This window comes from Dama dama, chromosome 23, assembly GCF_033118175.1.
Source record: "Dama dama isolate Ldn47 chromosome 23, ASM3311817v1, whole genome shotgun sequence".
NCBI lineage: Eukaryota > Metazoa > Chordata > Mammalia > Artiodactyla > Cervidae > Dama > Dama dama.
Window position 1 is genome coordinate 32,926,808 of NC_083703.1, and position 18,011 is coordinate 32,944,818.

Consider the following 18,011-nt stretch of genomic DNA (forward strand, 5'->3'; position numbering starts at 1 on the left):
TCTGGTGAGAATATTCTTGAATTTCATTATAGTTCTCAATTTCATTTCCCCAATAATTAATGAGATTGAGCCTATTTTTCATTCCATTTTTTTCCCTAATGTGTTACTTATCTTTTAAAAATTGATTTGGAGGAATTATTTATATATTCAGATTTCAGGCTCTTTTTATGTATTGCAAACATCTTCTCATTCTGTAACTTCATGTTCTTAATTGTATATTTTGATGGAGAGAAGCTTTTAATTTTAAAATAGTCCACTGCGTCACTTTATTTGCTGCATTTTCTTTTGGTTACTTGTTTGAAACAATTTTGTCATATTGTGAATCTGAACCTTGAAGTCCTAAGGATAGTCTCCTATATAACATTTTGAAATTCTCTTTGAACTTCACAATCTACCCATAACTAATTTTTGAGTGTGTTGTGCAGTAACGGATTGTTTTTTTCCCCCCAAATAATATCTAATAGACTGAGCACCATTTATTAAAATGTCTGTCCTTGTCACATTTCTCTGTAGTTAATAAATCAGATGTGTGTGTCCATAGTCTATTCTGAGCTTTCTGTTCTGTTCCACGGCCTACTTTTCTATTCCTGTGCCAACACTACAATATCTTAATTCTTACATGTTTGTAATAGCTCTTTGTATCCAGAAGAGTAAAATTTCCTGTATTCCTTTTCTCCTAGACTGTCTTGCTCTTTGTATTTTCTTTTTTTCCACTTTTTTTTAAATTGAAAGATAATTGCTTTACAGAATTTTGTTGTTTTTTGCCAAAAGCAACATGAATCAGCCACAGGTATACATATGTCCCCTCCCTCTTGAACCTTCTTCCCATTTTCCTCCCCATCCCACCCCTCTAGGTTGTTACAGAGTCCCTGTTTGAGTTCTTTGAGTCATATAGCAATCCCATTGACTATCTATTTTACATATGGTAATATAAGTTTCCATGTTATTCTCTCCATACATCTCACCCTCTCCTTCTTCCTCTCCCCTCCATGTCCATAAGTCTGTTCTCTGTGTTTCTCCATTGCTGCCGTGAAAATAAATTCATCAGTACCATCTTTCTAGATTCCATGTATATATGTTAGTATACAATATTTATCTTTCTCTTTCTGATTTACTTCACTCTGTATAATAGGCTTTAGGTTCATCCACCTCATTAGAACTGACTCAAAAGCATTCCTTTTTATGGCTGAGTAATATTCCATTGTATATATGTACCACAGCTTCTTTATCCATTCATGTGTCGATGGACATTTAGGTTGCTTCCATGTTCTAACTATTTGCTGCAATGAACATTGGGGTACATGTATCTTTTTCAATTTTGGTTTCCTCAGGGTACATGCCTAGGAGTGGGATTGCTGGGTCATATGATGGTTTTATTCCTAGTTTTTTAAGGGATCTCCATAGTCATTTTAGAATCAGCTTATCATTTTCCACAGAAAAGTTGGAATTTTACTGAGGTTGTAACAAAAGATATCATTTTTAAAACTTGTATTTTATAACTCTTCTGTTTTTGGGATGAGGAAATAGTTTATCCTTTTGAGGAAGATTTTGTCCATTTACAATCATATAGTCTATGAATAATAACATTTTGCTTCTCTTTTTTCCTAATACTTAAACACTGTTTCTTTCTCTCGCTTCATTATGCTGGCTAGGACTTCAGTACAGTGTTGAATAGAAATGGTAATGGTGTAACCTTTGGTTTATTCTTGTCCTCAGAGGTATTGAAAACTCTTAACGTACTGTGGTTAACTTGATATTTGCCATAGGTTTTTTGTGGATACCTTAAACTGATGAAGCAAGTGCTCCAAAGCCTAGCTGGGTTTACCCAGCTGTCTCTTCTTAGAAGACCCTACACTTTAATATTTGTCTCCTTCCTCTTTGAGCTAGGACTCTCAGAGGCTCTGTTTAGCTGTTGGGTTGGGAGAGATTCCTCTTTCCACTACTCCAGGAGCCTACTCTTAAATGTTAACGAACATTTACTGAACTCTTTCTTTAACTGATAGAGTTCTGTCTTCCATTAACATGGATCCTAATGACATCTTTAGTAATGGTTCAAAACTTTGTGGGATTGAACACCTAAAAAGCTGAAAACCATGCTTCTAATCTTTTAACAAATGTATGTATAATTAGTGTAGCACTTCTTTCAGACTCCTCAAAGAATTGTGAACAAAGAAAGTGCAAAATTTTAATGCTTCTTAATGGTCTTCTGAAAACAGGTTCAAAAGAATATTAATGGTTCCACTGGTATCTTACCGGATATGTTACCTGACCTGCCAGTCTCCCTAGTTCTGACTTGCTTGATTGTGGTTGATATTATTGAAAAACTCAGGATATATCCTCTTAGAGGGAGGCAAAAGAGTAAGTATTCTTTTAAATACAAATATTTTTTTAAAAGTTTGACATATAATTCAACTTTCTCCCATTCTGTTATCTGTTGACATGTTTCATGATATTAAGAGCTAACATTATAGTTAGAAGACTACAAATGAAGATATCTAAATACCATTATTTTTAAACCTACTTTGATAGCTATACAGTTCTTTTCATTTCTTTTTTTGATTTTGATAGTACTGATAAATGAATAAACTTATTAAATATTAACTACTAAATCTTTAATGTTTACTCTAACAAGAAAATTATCTAAGTAAATTGTTATATATTTGTATTTTAGGAACTCTCTCAAAACCTTAAGTTTTGATGAATAAATAAGGAGTTTAGTCTGGACACGACTGAGTGATTAACACACTTTTTAGTCTGGATACTTTTGATATGGGAATTAATATGACTACTGCAGATATTTCCTGGAGATTTATATGTTTTTTTAAATTTAGTTGCTTTATAATTGTGAATTGTCAAAATGCTGAAGATTACCAAGATATGCCACATTTTCCCAAAGGGAACAGTTGAAACTAAATATCGATTGGCCTTTTTAAAAAAGTATTTTGTTAACTGAATATTTCGTTTGGTCGGTCATGAGTGCCCTCCACTTTAGTTTTATGTGATGGTATCTGTGTTCGATGTACAATATTTGCATGGTGTGGTTATTGGATGGCAAAGATTTTGCATTTGAAATGGGTGCGTCTTGTTCATCACTCCCTGACTGATGGGGTGAATGGGGGTAAATTGAGTGAGTCATAGGAGAATGCTTTGGGATAATAAGGTGACTACTACAACCAGGAAGGAAAACTCTGGACAGTCATTTCTTACGACTCAGGGGTGAGCCACCACCGCTTCCTTATGGAAGAGTGAGCCATCCCTCTAGTCACTCTTGCTCCTCAGCTTGAAAAGCAGAACTGAATTGGAGGCCACCGTGAAATCTGAGACTCTGAGCTTCATATTTTGCACTTTGTCCTTTGGTGGGGGATGAGAGGCTGTTATGTTTAAAATAACACAGGTGATAAGGCAGAGAAGATGACAATGGTAGCCAATGAGTCTGTGGAGAAAAAGGTACACCCCAGGTACACCTGCCTTCCAGAACTGAGTGTTTTGTCTTAAACTGAGGTGGTTTGAGAATTGCCAAACCCTTGACCACTTTTCTAGACTCCTTAATGACACAAGCCTATTTTGAAATTGGACCGGTTTTCATGAGTCTGTATTTTCCATGTGAATGTGAACTTTCTAAGTTTTTAGTGAAAATTCTTTTTTTTAAATGCACATGTATATTTTTGAGCATAAGTTATTGGCATTTTATACTTTAAGTGATGATTTGGTCTTTTAAAGGGAAATTTTCCTTGTATTCAGAAGTAATGCTGAAAAAAGAATCAAAATAAGAGAACACCAAGGAAGAGGTCAGTCCTAGGGAGAAGACTCTAGAACATCTTGTCCAATTGCTGCTTCTTAGTTGAAGAGCCTCTTTCCTGAGCTCGTCTCTGCTCAAACTTAGGAGGGTTAATGTCTAGTTAAGTAGCTCCATTCTTTAATAAAGTCACACATAAAAAACTATCATTCTTTCAAAATATTTTTATAAATATTAATTATATGTATACTTAATTTTTGTGTAAAATTTGAACTCAAATAATCTCCTATACTCATTTTAACAGGCTACTAATAAAATCAATTGTATGAATTTTGAATCAATGGGATATTCTCATTTATCCTCTGGAACATTAATATGTAAATTCATAAACGTAAATTATAAAACATCAACCTGAACATAAGCATAAATATGGTTTCATTGCATATGCTACCTTAGCATCGAAGTGGTAGGATAGGGATGTGGGATAGAGTTCAGACTCATTTGACTTCCCTTAGGAAGTGTCAGTAAAGAAAATGTATTCTGTTCTTTGCTCCGTTCAGATAGTTTGAAATGCATACATACCAGTTGTCGCAGTTTTTACCTTGTGCTAGATGAAACCAAGGTGTTCTACAATGCTTGGACCTAATGGATACTCTTGTACTAGCCTAATTATCTTTGCTTGTTGTTCTTGCATCAGTATATTTATTTATTGCAGTATAGGTGATCTACAGTGTTGTGTTAATTTCTGCTGTACAGCAAAATGATTCAGTTGTACATATATAAACATTCTTTTTTATATATTATTTTCCATTATCATATCTTATCATCTCATATCTTTTCCATTATCACAGGATATTGAATATAACTCCTTGTGCTATACAGTAGGACCTTGGTGTTAACCATTCTATATATACTAGTTTGCATCTGCTAACCCCACATTCCCACTCTGTTCCTTCCCACCTCCCCAACTGTCTTAACTATTTGATTCCAAGCCACCAAAATTTGATCTTCATTTTTCTTTTTCTAAATTTAAAAAATAATAAAAGCTCTATATTTGACATATGGTTAAACCAATCTTCACTGGCCCAAGGGATCCTTTCTGCTAACTTCCTATTACCAGTTGAAATGCCAAAGTATCAAGTGAGTACCACGTTATAAAGTCTAAGTGGGTCATTTCCCATAGACTGGGGCTCAGTTGGGAATATTTTCTGGAACACAGATCTCCAAGGCATGTAATATCACAGATGCCCATAGCACCTAATAGTGTCAAGTCCTAGTCACGTGAACAAACAATAAGAATACAAGATATAGCCTGCATGTCTCCTGCTTTTACTAATGTTAGTCACTCAGTTGTGTCTGACTTTTTGTGACCGCATGGTGGACTGTAGCCCACCAGGCTCCTCTGTCCATGGAATTCTCCAGGCAAGAATACTGGAGTGGGTAGCCATTCCTTTCTTCAGGGCATCTTCCAGACCCAGGGATCAAACACAGGTCTCCTGCATGGCAGGCAGATTCTTTACCATTTGAGCCACAAGGGAGTGGCTTTTACTAATATGTGAGTACAATTGAGCACACTTTAGCATTTCCATCTGAATTTTGCTAGCTTGGTCCCAACCTCTTCGTGACTGGACTTCATCGCTCTTCTTTTTTCTGTACCATTCTCTCTCTCATTTTTAAACTTGACCCAAGATGTATCTCCCATGGTCTCATTTGTTGGTCTAGACTGTTGAATATCCTCTGGAGTGTGTGGGCTTCAGCAGTTGTGGCACACAGGCTTAGTTGCTCCATGGCATTTGGAATCTTCCCGGACCAGGCAGTGAACCTGTGTTCCCTACATTGGCAGGCGGATTCTTATCCACTGTGCCACCAGGGAAGTCCCCTCCTAGTTTTTAGCTACTACAAACATTATTGTTTTGACTTTTTCAGAAGTGAAAGGGTTGAGAAGAGAAAGACAAGGATATGGTTAAAATAAATAAGATGCTGTGTATTTGAGCTGAACAGGGGAGACGTGCCCAGTTAGGTCACAGGTGTGTGGATGGTGCAGGGGGTCTCTGTTTGCGGGGACCCTCTGCCATGTACAGGAGTCAGCAGCCACTCACTCTGTGATGTGTCTAGCCTAGCAGAGATTGGAGACAGAGAGAGTTAACTGTTGCTGGATAGCAGCCGAATGATATCAGTATGATGACCACAGACACTGTCCTTAGGAGACCCTGAGCATTGCACATGCCCAGACTCCTTGGCAACAGCCCTAGCCAGAAGAGAGGGCCTATTGTGGACTGGCTGCTCATGAGGGCGAACACAGAGGGGCCACAAGGGATTGTACCAGTGGGGTGGCAAGGTGGTTTGGCTCCATGGGGGGTGTCTGCAGAGTCAGACGTGACTTGCTAGAAGTGAGATCAACAGGCTATTTGAGTGGAAAACATCATAGCCCTGCAGAGGAGGCGGTTTCCACTGTCACATCAGTAAGAGGTGCCAGGTATGATGTTGGCAGTGTAAGGTTTTCAAATAAATCTGCTCTCAGTGGCTGTGCTCCAGCTCCTTGTGTGTAGTCTCTTTAATACCCAGAGACTTGGACCAAGTGCTGCAGGCACTTCAGCAGCACAGATGATTATTTCTTCAAGTGAAATGCCTCCGTGTGCAATTTCATGCTCAAAGGATATGCAAGGTTTTAAGGCTGGCATATGTAATTTATTTAAAGTTCTCCAAGCACTTCTGATGCCCACCCTGATTGAGAGCCTTTGACCATAGAAAGTATCAGGAACTGAGACCAATAGCAAGTTAAAAGCCAAGAGATAAAATCCAAATTCTGAAAGGAATCTCCTTTCCAGATTTCCTTGAAATGGAACTTATCACTTCATAACAAAATAGCATGTTAGAGATGTTACAGATGGGAAAAGAAATTAAAAAAAAAAAAAAAAAAAGGACGCTGCTTTTCTCTGAATAAAATGAATGGCATCTTGAGTTCCCCTTTGCTTCTTTTTAAGAAAAAGCTTATCACACAGTCTGAACCCAGTGTGCACACTGGTTTCCATAATGTTTTGCAATGGGGTTAGAGAGTACATATGAGGAACACTGAGTCCGCAGCCATGCCAAGAAGGGGAGCGGGGCATTTCCTTTTATACCCTCCCTTTGCTGTTTAGAAGAAGGAAGTTTCAGAAAAGTATGTCAGCTCTAGGATTTTTTCCCCCCTTCTCAAGAAACAAGTAGCCATTTACCAGACTGGGGGTGAGAGAAGGGTAGAGTTTCTGATTTATAACTTCTAATGAAGCACCAGCTGTCAGGATTAGGTCAGCGCCGACCGGGCCAGAAACTAGACTGTCCTGGTTCCTGTGCCAAACGACATGGGGCGTCAGGTGCTCTCAGGTCTGAACTGACTCCGTTTGAGAGGACAGCTTTACGTGATTGTAGCAATTTGGCATTTAATTTTTTTTTTCTCTAGGACGGAAGTAAAATGTATGAACATTTTTAATATATAAAGTGCAGTTTTTGAGAATTGCAAGGTATTTTCAAAATAAACATTTTCAGCATCTGGTAAGAGAAAGAGAACATAAAGAATTCAGCAGGCAATACTTTATTTTTTTTAAAACCTAACTTTATTTTATTAGCTTTTTGGCCACAGGGCATGCGGAATCTTAGTTCCCGATCAGGGATGGAACCTGTGCCCCCTGGGTGGAAGGAAGTCCAGCATGCATTACCTTATAATGAGCAACAAAAATTTAAGGCCCCAGCTAGAAATTAAAGAGATAGGTCATGGATTTTTGGTATCTAAATTTTCTTGCATAGGATTGAAGAGAGTGACAGGTTGTGGAGCTGATGGCCAGAGAGCCTTTTAAGTCGTGTATACATTAGTAGTGGGACACCAATTTGCACAGACTCTGTTGTTTCGGGTGGAGTCGGTGTTGTAAAGGCTGCTTCCTATGAACTCACAAACTCTTCTTGGAATCACTCATTGGCACATCTGCCCGTGCTAGGTCACTCCTGTCGCTGCTGGTGCCTGGGAGGCTTTGGAAAACCTTGAGTCCCCGTCACCTTCGCGGGGTCCTAGAGGCTGGGCGAGCTCACTCCGCGCATGCGCATGTTCTGTGGCGGCCACAGTCTCCGGAAGGTACCCAGGCTGCACTGCCAGGAATTCCAAATGCCTTCCGAAGCTTCTCATCTTGCTTCAAGGGCTGTCTTTAGGACCCTGAGGCAGAGGGCTATCTGAGTGGTAGACCTCATGCAGGACTCACAAGTTTTCCTGTGATGTGAGAGGACTGAGAGCATGGGGGAGGTGGGGTCAGGGGGGAGGGGTTATTATTCAGCCTAGCTTTGATGGTTGGGCTTCCTTCCCTTAGTGCAGATTCTGCTCTCCCCCCACCCCCACCAGAATGCCCGTGGTGCCCTCATGCTTATAGAACTCCGTACCAGGAGTTCCTCCTACCGTTTATGCAGCAAATTTTTATGGAGGATCTGATCCATACCAGGCACTCCACTAGGTGCTGAGGGTACAGTGGTGGGGTGAGAGGGAGAGGTGGTGAAAGCAGACAGAGTCCCCTGTGCATGGAGCTCACCATCTAGCGGGGCTTCCCCGATGGCTCACTAGGTAAAGAATCCAACTGCCAGTGCAGGAGACCGGGGTTCCAGCCCTGGGTCAGGAAGATCCCCTGGTGGAGAAAATGGCAACCCACTCCAGTATTCTTGTCTGAAAAATTCCATGGACAGAGGAGCCTGTTTGGCTACAGTCCATGGGATCGCAAAAAGTCAGACGTGGTTGAGCATGCACGCACAGTCTAGTGGGTGCAATAGCAGGTTTCTAAAACTACCCTAACAAATACATATAGTTAAAGCTAAGTGTTCTGAATGCAAGGAATCAGGCTCATTCCCACGTGTGTCCTTTTTGTTACCCAGAATGGGCTCAGGCTATGGTCTATATCCAAGCTATGGTCTAGCTTGGATATAGAGTACGGTATGTATGGTCTATATCCAAGCACTTAACTAGTAACGGAATATCAAACCATTTCAAAAATCTAGAATTATTTAATATTTATTGTATATTAATGTATATTACATGGCTTCTCAAGTGGCGCTAGTGGTAAAGAATCCGCCTGCCAATGCAGGAGACTCTAGAGGCTCAGGCTGGATCCCTGGGTTGGAAAGATCCTCTGGAGCAGGAAATCGCAATCCACAGCAGTATTCTTGCCTGGGAAACCCCATGGACAGAGGAGCCTGGTGGGCTACAGCCAATGGGATTGCAAAGAGTTGGACATGACTGAAAGCACACACAGACACACACGTGCACAGTGCATATTAATATGTGATCATGTTAATTATTAGCATAATATAATTAATCATTATAGTGTATATTTTATACTTAATATATATTAAATGTAGAAAATAATTTTTCTATTTATATATTGTTAATTAAATTACATTCTCTGATCTAAACACCTATCAAAGAGAAGGACTAGAATATCTCAGATGAAAAACTGAAGATTAGAATATTAAGAAAGTTTTCACAATCTTAAAAAATGGAGTTTAAAAAAATCAATAATTTTATGTGTTGAGCAGTTCTTGTCCAATGTTACATGAGTCTATAGAGTGAAAGATGGTCTTTACCAAGCCTTCCTGCTGTGTCCTCAGACAAGAGAATTCTCTTAGAATTTCACATTGCCTAAAATTAAGAAATCATACATTTATTAATATTTCTTCTCAGATTTGTGCAATGTCTAGCAGGGAACTGAAAGTGAATTGAGGGCATTGAATTTACTGGATCCAAAGCCTTTTTAAGAAAAAGTTGTCACCATTGTCTCACTGCTGAGAATGTATGCCCATGAGGTTCTGCAGAACTGAAGATGGATTGAATTCATTATTAGTATTATTTTATGAAAACTTGTATACAGTTTTGAGCAGGGAGATAGTAGTATGCTGGTCAGTATTTAAACTGTCTCTCCTGGTTGAGGAGGGGTAGAAGTCCTTATGGATAGCATTTGTCAGTTTTTCTAGTGTGAGTACTCTCATCATGACCAATTTCCAGATACTAAGGTGGTATCGCTGATCACTGATCACAGAATTGAGAAGTGGTATGTACTACAGGCTCTTGTCAGCTGGTGCAAGCTGTCTCTGCCTGTGTAGGGTGTATCCATGCAGCAGTTTTTTTCTTTGTGATGTGGACAGGCAAATCTAAGAATTAAAGAATCAGGCTCTATAGTGTGACACTCTGTCTCCAACTTTTCGACTTCTCCTGATATATGGGGTGCTGGGTTGCAGTGTAACTATAACCAAAGTAGAACAAACTGTAATCACTGTTTACTGCATTCTATTTTCTATTCTCTTCTAATTCATTTGAAACAATAGATGGTTTAGCAATGGCTGCCCGTTACTTTTTTAACACATAAGTAACTGTTTCTCTGTGTCAGGCACTACTTTAAATGCTTTACAAACACTGATTCAATTCATCATAATCACGCTGGGAGGTTGGTGGTGGGTTTCATCATTTATTTCTTGGCAGTGATGGTACTTGTCTTCCAACCTCAGACATGCTTCTCAAAGGAAACTGTGTGTAGACACAGGTCAGTGAGTTTAGACAGTTGTTGTTCAGTCCCTAAGTCATGTCCAACTCTTTGCAACCCCATGGACTGCAGCACACCAGGCTTCCCTGTCCTTCACTCTCTCCCAGAGTTTGTTCAAACTTATGTCCGTTGAATTAATGATGCTATGCAACCATGTCATCCTCTGCCTCCCCCTTCTCCTGCCCTCAATCTTTCCCAGCATTAGGGTGTTTTCCAATGAGTCGGCTCTTCACATCAGGTGGCCAAAGTATTGGAGCTTCAGCATCAGTCCTTCCAATGAATATTCAGGGTTGATTTCCTTTAGGATTGACTGGTTTGGAGAGGGTCAAAATAACAGTGGTTATAATCTGTATTTTAAACACTTAGACATATTAAAGTGTTTATTTTAGGTGCTGTATATTTTATTATTTTTTATTCTCTTAAAGTACTATGACTAAAAGTTCTTTGTGTGTTTCATATATTTTTTAAAAATCTTCCATAAGACTGTGGCTTTTCTTCTTTTCCAGATTTTTTCCCCCTCATCATGTTATATCTAAATTATTAGCATTTTGCTTTCTCTAGACCATTTTTGTCTCAGGGCAAAATTAACTTTGGAAACTGTTCATCAAGACCTGTCATACTTTTTCTGACCAAGTCTTTATTTATTTATTTATTTTTAAATTAATTAATTTATTTATTTTACTTTATAATATTGTATCGGTTTTGCCACACATTGACTTGAATCCTCCATGGGTGTACATGTGTTCCCCATCCTGAACCCCCCTCCCGCCTCCCTCCCCACCCCATCCCTCTGGGTCATCCCAGTGCACCAGCTCGGAGCACCCTGTATCATGCATCGAACCTGGACTGGAGATTCATTTCACATGTGATAATTTACATGTTTCAATGCCATTCTCCCAAATCATCCCACCCTCGCCCTCTCCCACAGAGTCCAAAAGGCTGTTCAATACATCTGTGTCTCTCTTGCTGTCTCGCATACAGGGTTATTGTTACCATCTTTCTAAATTCCACATATATGCGTTAGTATACTCTATTGGTGTTTTTCTTTCTGTCTTACTTCACTCTGTATAATGGGCTCCAGTTTCATCCACCTCATTAGAACTGAGTCACATGTATTCTTTTTAATGGCTGAGTAATATTCCATTGTGTATATGTACCATAGCTTTCTTATCCATTCGTCTGCTGATGGGCATCTAGGTTGCTTCTATGTCCTGGCTATTGTAAACAATGCTGTGATGAACACTGGGGTGCACGTGTCTCTTTCAGATCTGGTTTCCTCAGTGTGTATGCCCAGGAGTGGGATTGCTGGGTCATATGGCAGTTCTATTTCCAGTTTTTTAAGGAATCTCCACACTGTTCTCCATAGTGGCTGTACTAGTTTGCATTCTCACCAACAATGTAAGAGGGTTCCCTTTTCTCCACACCCTCTCCAGCATTTATTGCTTGTAGACTTTTGGATAGCAGCCATTCTGACTGGCATGAAATGGTACCCCATTGTGGTTTTGATTTGCATTTCTCTGATAATGAGTGATGTTGAGCATCTTTTCATGTGTTTGTTAGCCATCTGTATGTCTTCTTTGGAGAAATGCCTGTTTAGTTATTTGGCCCACTTTTTAATTGGGTCGTTTATTTTTCTGGAATTGAGCTTCAGGAGTTGCTTGTATATTTTTGAGATTAATCCTTTGTCTATTGCTTCGTTTGCTATTATTTTCTCCCATTTTGAAGGCTGTCTTTTTACCTCGCTTATAGTTTCCTTTGTTGTGCAGAAGCTTTTAATTTTAATTAGGTCCCATTTGTTTATTTTTGGTTTTATTTCCAATATTTGGGGAGGTGGGTCATAGAGGATCCTGCTGTGCTGACCGAGTCTTTAATTTCATCTTCTGGTTGCTGTGAGTTGAGTAACAATCTAATGGGGCATTGGCTGCCTTGACAGCCTCAACAGCTTCTTTGCTGAATCCCCAAGTCATCTTCCCTTCCCTCCAATGTCGTCATCTTCAGTGAACTTAGAATCAAGTCCACAGACTTTATCATGGCCAATAAGCTCTACATTAGCTGGCTTTACCGTAGGCAATGTGGTCTAGTGGTTAGATGTTTGAGTTTCATGCTCCATCCTTCTCCTTACTTGCTGTGTGACCCTGGAAACAACTCTTAGTCTCTCCCTACCTCAGTTTGTTTATCTTGAAAATGGGAAAATAGGAGACTTACCCAGTGGTCCAGGGGTTAAGACTCCCCCTTCCAATACAGGGGATGTGGGTTCAACCCCTGCTTGGGGCACTAAGATCCCACATGCCTCATGGCCAAAAACTATAAAACAGAAGTAATATTGTAACAAACTCAATAAAGACTTTAAAAATGGTGCACATGAAAAAAAAAATCTTTAAAGAAAATACATTTAAAAATAAAATGGGAAAATAGTAGTAGCTACATCATAGAGGTTTATTATTATTGAACCTTTGTTGATTTACAATATTGTGTTAGTTTCAAGTGTACAGCAAAGTGATTCAGTTATATATCAATATATTGATATGTATATGTTCAAATTCTTTTCTGTTATGGGTTATTACAAGATGTTGAATATGGTCATCAGTGTTATACAGTAAATCCTTGTTGTTTGTCTGTTTCACATGTAGCAGTGTGTATCTGTTAATCCCGTATTCCTAATTTACCCCTCTCTCCACTGTCCCCTTTGGTAACCACAGCATACAGTTTTCATAAGGATTAAGTGAATGGATGCATAGGAAGGACTTAACACATTTCCTCGTATATAGAAAACTCTGCATAAACCATAGCTTCTCTCCTCTTCTCTGTCTGCTTCCCCCTCCTCACACTCTCCTTTCAGTTCATGTTAGCTGAAGGATCTTTTTTTGGGAGTGGGGAGCTGTGCTGGGTCTTGGTGACAGCACGCAGGCTTCTCTAGTTGTGGTGCACAGGCTTCATCGCCCCGCAGCACGTGCGATCTTAATTCCCCGACTAGGGATCGAATCTGTGACCCGAGTGCCCTGCATTGGAAGGCGGATTCTTAACCATTGGACCACCAGGAAAGTCCCTTTAGCTGAAAGATATTTGCACCTGCTCTCTCTACCACCTGAAAAATTCTTTCTCCACTCTTCACATAATTTATTCCTATGTAGTCTTTAGGTCTCTGCTTAACTGTCAATCTTCCCTGGTGGCTCAGAAGGTAAAGCGTCTGCCTACAATGCCGGAGACCAGGGTTCAATCCCTGGGTCAGGAAGATCTCCTGGAGAAGGAAGTGGCAACCCACTCCAATATTCTTGCCTGGAAAATCCCATGGACGGAGGAGCCTTGTAGGCTACAGTCCATGGGGTCTCAGAGTCAGACACGACTGAACGACTTCACTTTCACTTTACTGTCACTTTGGAGATGAGCTGAGCTTGACTGCCAGTCTAATTCAGACTATCTGGTGTAGCCTCTCCTCACAGAACTTACCTTCCTTTGAAAGCCCTGCCACAGTTTATTCTTCTGTGCTTGTTGATGTGATGTCAGGAGACAGGGTGATGAAGGCGGGCACGTTACCTGCTGCACTGTTCTCAAAACCCAGTCTGAGCTTGGAACAGCACTCTGCAGTTTGATCACAGCAGACAGCTTGGTTGCCCAATTGTTTTAGCTCTTAAAGAACATCAGGAGCAGGTTTTTGGCCACACCATGAGGTGATCTTAATTCCCTGACCAGGGATTGAACCTGTGTCCCTTGCAGTGGAAGCATGGAATCTTAACCACTAGACCACCTGGGAATTCCCATGAGGAGCAGTTTTGAAGCTGCTGTTTGCAGAGGCAGTGTTGATGCCTCTTCCCTGCCACTGGTATGACCTAGCACGTGCCTGCTGTTGGCACTTGATCCCAGCCCCCATTTTCCTTCATAAAGGCTGTTTTACCCCTAAGCTAAGATTTCCCTTTTCCAAGTTGACTTTACAGAATGAAATTTTGGAATGAATATAAATATTGATTTCTTTTAAAATGTGCAGTCTTAGTAGCTGCTTCATTCCTGCCTTGTTTTTAGCTGCCCTTTCTTATGATCCTTCTCTCTTTCTCTTTTTATTTAAGTAACTTTTCAGTTTAGTTCAGTCACTCAGTCATGTCTGACTCTTTGCGACCCGATGGACTGCAGCACACCAGGCCTCCCTGTCCATCACCAACTCCCGGAGCTTACTCAAACTCATGTCCATTGAGTCGGTGATGCCATCCAACCATCTCATCCTCTGTCGTCCCCTTCTCCTCCCACCTTCAATCTTTCCCAGCATCAGGGTCTTTCCCAATGAGTTGGTTCTTTGCATCAGGTGGCCAAAGTATTGGAGTTTCAGCTTCAGCATCAGTCCTTCCAATGAATATTCACTGGAGTCTTCTCCAACACCACAGTTCAAAAACATCAATTCTTTGGTGTTCAGCTTTCTTTATAGTCCAGCTCTCACATCCATACATGGCTATTGGAAAAACCATAGCCTTGACTAGACGGACCTTTGTTGGTAAAGTGATGTCTCTGCTTTTTAATATGCTGTCTAGGTTGGTCATAACTTTTCTTCCAAGGAGCAAGCATCTTTTAATTTCATGGCTTCAGTCACCATCTGCAGTGATTTTTGAGTCCCCAAAAGTAAAGTCTGTCACTGTTTCCATTGTTTCCCCATCTATTTGCCATGAAATGATGTGACTGGATGCCATGATCTTAGTTTTCTGAATGTTGAGCTTTAAGCCAACTTTTTCACTCTTCTCTTTCACTTTCATCAAGAGGCTCTTTAGTTCTTCACTTTCTGCCATGGGGTGCTGTCATCTGCATATCTGAGGTTATTGATATTTCTTCTGGCAATCTCGATTCCAGCTTGTGTTAATTCCTAAAATAACATGAGTAGAGAAAATAAAGAAAATGAAGAGAAAAATAACTTTTTTTGCTTTCTCTTTCTCTTTGCAAGAGGAATACATGCTCACTGTAGAAAATTCCTCTCTCCTGATTTGTTATATTGTACTTACATTTTCCCTGGAAGTGATCAAAAAAGTTTTGGGGTAAAAGTTAGAGATAGAAATACATCACTATAAAGAAATGATAAAGTAAAGGAGGTATGTTACCTACTTAAACATTTTTCTGTTATCAAAATTGCATTTGTTTAATTATATAGCATGCACAGTGAGGGCAAAAAGTTTTGGTGACTGGCTTTAGCTGTGGGGAACTACACAGAATGGCTATTTGTGCTTTTTACAGAGAATGTGAGCCTTTAAGGAAGTGAACAGATTGCTCTTTGTGTTTATATCTTTTACAGATTTTGCACAAATAAATATAGTTTCCCCCAAACAGAACCCTGACAATTAATAGCAACAATAAAAAAATTCCACTGTGAGTGGAAATTTTAAAAAATATTTATTTGGAGGGAAAGTGATCATGGAGCCTAAGGAAACAGTAACGAATACATGAATGTTTACATGACTGGAAGACAAATTTACTGGTCTGTTCTAATGACCAGATGGTTTCTTGACATCCTCAACTCTGCCCTCCCCTCTGAGAGGCCAGCAGAGCTTTCCAGCTTGTAGTTATAGTGCTTCTTACTTGGTAAAAGGACTAGTCCCTTAAGCTAGTCCCCAAATCTAAACTAGTCCCTAATGAGCTATGGAGAAATGGGAGGCTTCCAGGTCTGGTTTTACCAAATACACATGGATTAAGGCCTTCTCATTTCATTAAAAATGAACCCTACCTAAAAATTCATTGCTCAAGACTTATGGACACGGCTGGGGAGTTGAGGGGGAGAAGGAGAGGGTGGGAGGTAAGGAGAGAGTAACATGGAAATGTATATTACCATGTGTAAAATAGACAGCCAATGGGAATTTGCTGTTTGTCTCAGGGAACTCAAACTGGGGCTTGGTAACAGCCTAGAGGGGTGGGATGAGCGGGAAGTGGGAGGGAGGTTCAAGTGGGAAGGGACATGGGTAAACCTATGGCTGATTGATGTTGATGTTTGATAGAAACCAATACTATAAAGCAATTACCCTTCAATTAAAAATAAATAGATAAAAAAAGAATTTATTGTTCAAACCAACAGCTCTTATCCTCAGATATTATGACTCTCACTGTTTAAAAACTGTTAATGTGTCACTTCTTAGATGGCACTTCCTGGCCTTGAAACAATGCTGAATTTGCAGTCGTTCGCAAGAGCCTGGATTATATGCTGTGTTCTTCATATTGACAAAGGAGTCTGGGTTTTCACTTGAACACTTTTATCTAAGAGAGGTGAAGGAGTGTGCTCTAAGACACAACACACTCTATATTTTCTACATTAGCTTTTTTTGGTAAAATAAGAGATACAATTGATGTAAGTGAGCACCTGAGTTTTAAAAGATTATTTTATGATTATTAAAATAACTTGAAAAAAAGTTAGAAAAATAAGTATATTTTTCTCTCTTGAGTGTAATTTATCAAAATGATTCCTTACTCTGACTTCATTAACTATGATAATCTCTAGGTCCATCCATATTGCTGCAAATGGCATTATTTCATTTTTTTAAATTTATTTTTATGGCTGAGCAGTGTTCTATTGTCATATGGTCTCACTTATATGTGAAATCTAATTTTAAAAAATGACACAGAGCTTCCCTGGTGGTTCAGTGGTAAAGAATCTGCCTGCTAATTCAGGAGACATGGGATCGATCCCTCGTTTGGAAAGATTCCACATGCCACAGAGCAACTAAGCCCATGCATCACAACTATCAAGCCTGTGCTCTAGAGTCCAGGAGCTGCAACTGTTGAGCCCACTACTGAAGCCTGCACACCCTAGAGCCTGTGCTGTGCAACAAGAAGGGCCACTGCAGTGAGAAGCCCACTCACCACAACTAGAGAGTAGCCCCTACCTGCTGCAACTAAAGAAAAGCCTGTGCAGCAGCAAAGACCCAGCTCGGCCAAAAATAATTAAATAAAATTATTTTTTAAATGACAGAAATGAACTTATTACAGAACAGAAACAGACTCACAGATTTCGAAATCAGACTTATGGTTGCCAAAGGGGAAACATGGCAGGAAGGGATAAATTGGGAAATTGCAATTTACATATACATACTACTATATATAAAATAGATAACTAAAAAGGACCTACTGTAATAGCACAGGGAACTCTACTCAATATTTTGTAATAACTTGTATGGGAAAGAATCTGAGAAAGAGGAGCTTGGTAGGCCATAGTCCATGGGGTCACAAGAGTCAGACGAATGAGGGACTCAGTCAGTCACCGTCAGTTCAGTTCAATTCAGTCACTCAGTTGTGTCCGACTCTTTGTGACCCCATGAACCACAACATGCCAGGCCTCCCTGTCCATTACCAACTCCCGGAGTTCACCCAAACTCACGTCTGTTGTGTTGGTGATGCCATCCAACCATCCCATCCTCTGTCGGCCCCTGCTCCTCCTGCCTTCAATCTTTCCCAGCATCAGGGTCTTTTCCAATGAGTCAGCTCTTTGCATCAGGTGGCCAAAGTACTGGAGTTTCAGCTTCAACATCAATCCTTCCAATGAATACCCAGGACTGATCTCCTTTAGGATGAACTAGTTGGATCTCCTTGCAGTTCAAGGGACTCTCGAGTCTTCTTCAACACCACAGTTCAAAAGCATCAATTCTTCTGCGCTCAGCTTTCTTCACTGTCCAACTCTCACATTCATACATGACCACTGGAAAAACCATAGCCTTGACTAGATGGACCTTTGTTGGCAAAGTAATGTCTCTGCTTTTTAATATGCTGTC

General features: G+C 39.9%; 1 protein-coding gene across 1 annotated transcript in view; it reads left to right on the forward strand.

The window, feature by feature from the left end:
• TMEM236 (transmembrane protein 236) overlaps nt 1-18,011 on the forward strand; it is a 39,232-nt gene that overhangs the window by 12,922 nt on the left and 8,299 nt on the right. The window contains exon 3 of the mRNA XM_061126313.1: nt 2,217-2,358. Within this exon, the coding sequence (XP_060982296.1) occupies nt 2,217-2,358 (142 nt within the window). The remainder of the gene's footprint in view (nt 1-2,216; nt 2,359-18,011) is intronic.